Below are 6,000 nucleotides of genomic sequence, written 5' to 3'. Positions count from 1 at the left end.
TTTGGGAGCACACAGGTGGCTTTAAGGGGCACACAGTTGGCCTTTGGGAGCACACAGTTGGCCTTTGGGAGCACACAGCTGGGCTTTGGGAGCACACAGCTGGGCTTTGGGGGCACACAGCTGGGCTTTGGGGGCACACAGCTGGCCGGGGGGGGTACACAGCTGGCTTTTGGGGGCACATAGCCGGCTTTAAGGGGCACACAGCTGGCTTTTGGGGGCACATAGCGGGCTTTAAGGGGCACACAGTTGGCCTTTGGGGGCACACAGCGGTGCCACCCCGCCGTGCCTGACGCGGGGCGCTCCCCCGCCGCAGGCATGGATAACTTCGAGTACAGCATCCAGCTGACGGACCGCGAGTGGGCCGAGTTCCTGCGGGCCGCGGAGGAGTGCAGCCTGGCGCCGGCCTCGCTGGCCACGGCCGAGGAGCAGAGCCTCAGTGACATTGAGCAAGGGGACAGCGGCGGCAGGGGCAGCGCGGCCGGGCCGGGCAGCGAGCCCGCGGCGCCTGGCGGTGCCAACCCCGCGACACGTGGTGCCCGCGCCGGTGCCAGCGCCGGTGCCAGCCGCCCGGAGCGCGGGCAGTGCAGCGTGCCGGGCAGCGAGCGCGGAGCGGAGCCGGGCGGGTTCCCGTGTGACAGCGACGGCCACCAGCCCGGCCGCGCAGCTGCCATGCCCAGCGCCCAGAGGAGGCAGCAGCCCCCGCGGGCAGCCGGGGGCACCGCGCAGGGCACGGCGGGGGCAGCGCCCGGAGCCACGGAGCAGGGCGGGGATGCGGGAGGGACGCGAGCCCCGCTGGCACAGCCAGGAGCCCCGGCAGCCCCCGGAGCCCCCTCGGAGCAGCAGCAGCAGCAGCAGCAGCAGGACGCGGCGGGCACGGAGCCCAGGGTGGCAGCAGCGCAGCAGGACGCGGCGGGCACGGAGCCCGGCTCTCCCGGCGGCTCCCCCAGCGTGGTGAGGCCCAAGGTGCCGGCGCAGGCCAGGAAGGGCCGCAAGCAGCGCGGGGCCGAGGGGGAGCGGGAGCCCCCGAGCGCGGCGCCCCCCGGCAAGGCCCCGCCGGGCTCCCCGGCGTCCCCTCGCAAGGGCAGGGCCAAGGACAAGGCGGCCCGGGCGGCGCTGGGGAGGCTGGGCAGCGAGGAGGCCGCGGAGAGCCGGCGGGCCGAGGGCGGCGACGGCGGCCCCAAGGCCCCGGGCAGGACCGAGGGCACCCGGCCCCCCAGGGCAGCGCAGGCCGCGGGCTCGGGCGGACGTGACACTGTCCCTGCGGGCCCTGCGGACGGAGCCGCGGCTCTGCCAGGGGAGGAGAGCCAGGAGATGCCAGGGGAGCCTCTCCAGCCGCGGAATGTGGCAGCGTTGGGAGGGAATGCTGCTGAGGGGGCTGGGGGGCAGCCTGCTGCTGAGACACCTGCGGTTCCTGCTCCTGAGACACCTGCGGTTCCTGCTGCTGAGTTACCTGGGGTTCCTGCTGCTGGGTTACCTGGGGTTCCTGCTGCTGAGACACCTGCGGTTCCTACTGCTGAGATACCTGGAGTTCCTGCTGCTCCTGAGACCCCTGGAATTCCTGCTGCTGAACTTCCCAGGAAGCCCTCAGAGATCCCTGCAGGTCCTGCTGCTGAGACCCCTGGAATTCCTGCTGCTGAGATCCCTGCAGTTCCTGCAGCTGAGATTCCCAGGAAGCCCTCAGAGATCCCTGTGGTTCCTGCAGCTGGGATCCCTTGGGAGCCTGCAGCTGCGATTCCCAGGAGTCCTGCCATTGAGATCCCCAGGATCCCTGCCATTGAGATCCCCCGGAGCCCTGCCATTGACATGCCCAGGACCCCTGCCATTGACATCCCCACGATCCCTGCCATTGACATCCCCCGGAGCCCTGCCATTGAGATCCCCCGGAGCCCTGCCATTGACATGCCCAGGACCCCTGCCATTGACATCCCCACGATCCCTGCCATTGACATCCCCCGGATCCCCGCGGCCGAGCTGCCCAGGATCCCTGCCATCGAGATCCCGTGTGATCCCGCAGCCGGGCTGCCCTGGGAAGCTGCAGCTGAGCTCCCCAGGGCCATTAGCCCCCCGTGCTTTGCCGAGGGGGCCTCTGGCAAGCCCAACTCCCTGGATGTGACCTGGCCCGAGATGTACGAGTACCTGTTCTGTGACTCCCAGGAGGAGGAGGAGCTGGGCAGCTCCCTGGAGGGGCGCAAATCGCCCTTGCAGAGGGAAATCTCCTGGCCTGAGCTCTACGAGTACTTCTTCACCGAGCCAGAAGGAAGCGGGAAGAAAGGCAGAGCTAAAGACAGGAAAAGAAAGAAGTTCAGAGGCCTGGAGCGCCCTGGGCTGCACCAGGAGGCGCCCAGCCCCGCTCCAGACAAGGACACCGTGGTTATCTCGGTCCCTGATGTGCATGAACGCTTCTTCCCAGAGCCAGCCCCCAACAGGATGGGCTGGAGAGGGATTTTCTCCCTGGCCCCGGCCTCGGAGGTGAAGAAAGCCGTGAGGGCTTTGGGCTCCCTGCTGCAGAGGCAGGCCCAGCTGGGAGGAGGCCAGGCCCCGGGCTCCCAGGCCCTGGTGCCCAGAAGATCCGGAGAGGAGCTCGCCCTGGTCCCGCTGGGAGGAGCCCAGGGGTGGCCAGAAGATGAGGACAGGGCCCTGGCACTGAGAGGTAAATCCTGTTGTTCCCTGGGGGGACCTGTCCCAGGCTGTGTCACCCTGGCTCTGCCTTGGGATGCTCTTCCCTCTGTCCCTCGGGCTCTCCCTTGGGATGCTCTTCCCTCTGTCCCCCGTGCCAAGCCAGTGCTCCTGGCCAGGTCCCCCAGCACGGACAGGGAATGTGGGACTGTAAAACCCACCCTGAGCAGGCAAACACCCTCTGGAGACCTCAGAGGTCACCTGAGCATTGCTTGCTCCTGGGGGCAGGTGAGAGAAATGGGAATAAAGGGGAGGTTTGATCCCCCAGGGCAGGCAGGGGTTTGTCTTTGAGCTTAAATGATGCTCAGAGTTAATCCTAAACCCAAACACTGAGGGAGCCATCCTAAAGGGAGCCTCAACATGGAGCTTCCAGTCTGAGAAAAACCCCTCTGAGGTGGCCACAGCTAATTAATAAGGCAGCTTTAATCAAAGCCTGATCAAATTAATAAGAACCTGATCTGAAGCTGTTGCAGGCTGGCTCAGGGGATGCAGAGCACTCAGGGATGCCTCCATCCCTGCAGGAGTGGGGTGGGCCATGGACACTGAGCACTCTCAGATGCTGTCCTGGAGCTGGGTGGGTGTGCCTGGGGACACTGGGGACAGGAGGGGACCTTGCCTGCGTCCCCAGGAATTGCTGTGTCCCCAGTCTGCCCCCCAGAGCCGACTGCAGCCCCCACAGAGAGCTGGGCAGAGCTGCAGGGAGGCGCTGAGGCAGCCTGGGGGGGGGGCTTCAGCAAACATTTCCTTGGGGGTTTTAACAGAGGGTGGGATTGAGGGGTTAAAAATCCCATTTCCTTGGGGTTTTTAGCAAGGCGTAGGACTGAGGGTGACAAATGTGCCACTGCCCCTTGGGAACGCACGGAGCCCTCTGAGTCCCCCCGGTGCCCAAAGACCTGCGGGGCTGATTCCCCAGGGGGCTGCTGTGGCACAGGGGGTGGCACAGAGCCCCCAGCGCCTCGTGCTCCTCTCGTGGCAGCAGCAGCAGAGGAGGAGCCCCGGGTGCTGAGCCACAAGGACATGTGCCTGGTGTTCTGTGCCTTCGCCTCCTGGGCTGTGAAGACATCTGACCTGCAGGCTCCGGATGCCTGGAAGACCAGTACGTACAGTGCCAGCCTGGAGAGGGGTGGGAGGGCTCTGGGGGACGTTGGCAGCGAGGAAAATCGGGATATTTATACCTGCAGCTGCCTCTGGGGAAGCGCAGCCTTTTCCTGGTGTTCCAAAGCCGTTCCCGTGCCTTTCCTCTCCCCTCTGATCCCATTCCTGCTCGTGCCTTTTGTGCTTTCCCCAAAAGCAGCTGCTGGCTCCACAGCCTTGGTTCTGCTCCATCCAGGATCCCTGACAGGGCCCAGTTTGTCAGGACTTCCCTAAGACCTCCTGAGGCTCCCTCATCCCAGCAGGAACAAAATTCCCAACACAACGGGTCTCACAGCGAGGCCAAGCCTGCCTGGGGTTCTTTGTCATAACCAAAGTTGAGGTTAAACCTCCATCCAGCACCAAAATTCCCGTGTTTTTCTGAGGTGCTCAGAAGGTTTAATCTTCCCCCCAGAGAGGAAGAGGAAGTTTAATCTTCTCCCCATCATCCTCCTGCACTGAGCCCTGCAATTCCCTGGGGATCTGTGGGATCCTCTCCTCGCCAAGCCCAGCTCTTGGAAGCTGGTGAGGAAAGAGGAAGCTGAGGAAGCAGAAATTCACAGAAACCCACAGGAGGAATGGGAGTGGCTGGGTGAGCAGGGCTCAGGGAAAGCAGCATTCCTGATCCCTGCCCCGCAGAGCCCCTTCCATGGCAAGAAATGCCAGGACTGAGGGTCCCTGCTGCTCCTGCGGGCGAGGAATGTTCCCTGCTAAGGTCAGCAGGCAGCTGACACCGGGCTGGGAATAGCTCCTGAGCTCAGGCTGCTCCCTGCCCTCATCCCAGCAGCTCCTGGCCTGCTCCCCGTCCTGCCGAGGGTTTGGGATGGAGGAAATGCCCCTAGGAAAGGTGTGGAAAGGGGGATAAGCTCCTCGTGGAGGATTTGGGCATTTGGGCTTCCAACAAGCTGAGTTTGTGTTCCTCTAGCTCATAAATCAAAATCCAGTCTGAGTTTGATGTGTGGGGTCCAAAAACACGGCTTGGATTCCTGGTTTTGCTTGGGAATCAAGGGAACTTAATGTCCCTTATAAAGCAAATGAAAAACTTGGGTGCAGGGGCAGAGCAGAGCTTGGTTTGGGTTTCACCCCCATTAGATATTTCTTGTGTCCCCACATATTTTGATTCTCAGTTTTGGATATTTTCTGCTTTTGACTGGGGCCAGAAAATCCCCAGAAAATCCCCAGAGTGGGATTCTTCTTGGCGTCCAGGCAGGAGAGGGGACAAGGAGGGAGCCCCGGAGCAAATTCTGGGCAGGAGAGGGGACAGGGGAAGGGACAGGAGCAAATTCCGTGTGCTGGGAGTGCACACCAGAGGCAGGAGGGGGGACAGGGGAAGGGACAGGAGCGACCCCCGCGCGTCCCCCCGAGCCCTTCGGGACCGGGGTGACGCTGGCAATGTCCTGGGCTGTTTTCCAGTGTTCCTGGCGAGCTTTGGCACCCTCTCGGCCATCCGCTACTTCCGAAGGACGGTCAGGGAAGGGCACCCCCGGACTTAACCCCGGAGCCGCCGCCCGGGGCCGGGGCCCTGTTCTGGACAGTGGCAGAAGCCTGGAGCCGGCCCCGAGAGCTGCCCCGGCCCCATCCCCGAGCGGACAGGAGGGCACAGGGAGCGGGAGCCTCCCGGGCACGGGAACTGACGGTAGGAAGGACAGGACAGTGCCCCGATGGTCCCTCCTCCCCGCTGCAGTCGCCTGGAGGTGGCACAGGGACACACGGAGGTGGCACACGGATGCTCAGAGGTGGCACAGGGATGCTCAGAGGTGGCACAGGGAGGCATGGAGGGGCACAGGGATGCTCAGAGGTGGCACAGGGATGCTCGGAGGGGCACAGGGATGCACGGAGGGGGCACAGGGACACACAGAGGTGGCACACGGATGCTCAGAGGTGGCACAGGGATGCACGGAGATGGCACAGAAAGGCACGGAAATGGCACAGGGATGCTGGGAGGGGCACAGGGATGCTGGGAGGGGCACAGGGATGCACAGAGGGGCACAGGGATGCACAGAGGGGCACAGGGATGCTCAGAGGAAGCAGGGAGGTGTTTCACCCCTACAAAAAGAGCCGGGATGTCTCTGGAGGAGCTCTGGGAAGAGCTTGGCAGAGCCCGGGCTGGGCAGCGGCTCCCAGAGGGATGCAGGGCTCGCTGCCAAGCGCTCCCATGATCGCTGCAGGAGGACCAAAGCCCTCTTGGGTTTC

The 6,000-nt window shown here is 64.0% G+C and overlaps 1 protein-coding gene across 1 annotated transcript; it reads left to right on the top strand.

Annotated features, from left to right (window-relative positions):
- Positions 1-315: 315 nt before the first annotated feature.
- Positions 316-5,703, top strand: PERM1 (PPARGC1 and ESRR induced regulator, muscle 1). The gene is made up of 4 exons (XM_058039168.1): positions 316-795; positions 844-2,679; positions 3,664-3,772; positions 5,221-5,703. Exons 1-4 carry the CDS (start codon positions 316-318, stop codon positions 5,298-5,300), a joined length of 2,505 nt encoding a protein of 834 aa, XP_057895151.1. The 3' UTR covers positions 5,301-5,703.
- Positions 5,704-6,000: the final 297 nt, after the last annotated feature.

Source organism: Melospiza georgiana, chromosome 22, assembly GCF_028018845.1.
Source record: "Melospiza georgiana isolate bMelGeo1 chromosome 22, bMelGeo1.pri, whole genome shotgun sequence".
Classification (NCBI taxonomy): Eukaryota; Metazoa; Chordata; class Aves; order Passeriformes; family Passerellidae; genus Melospiza; species Melospiza georgiana.
The sequence above is the reverse complement of the archived record's forward strand: the minus strand, read 5'-3'. Positions and strand labels throughout refer to the sequence as shown.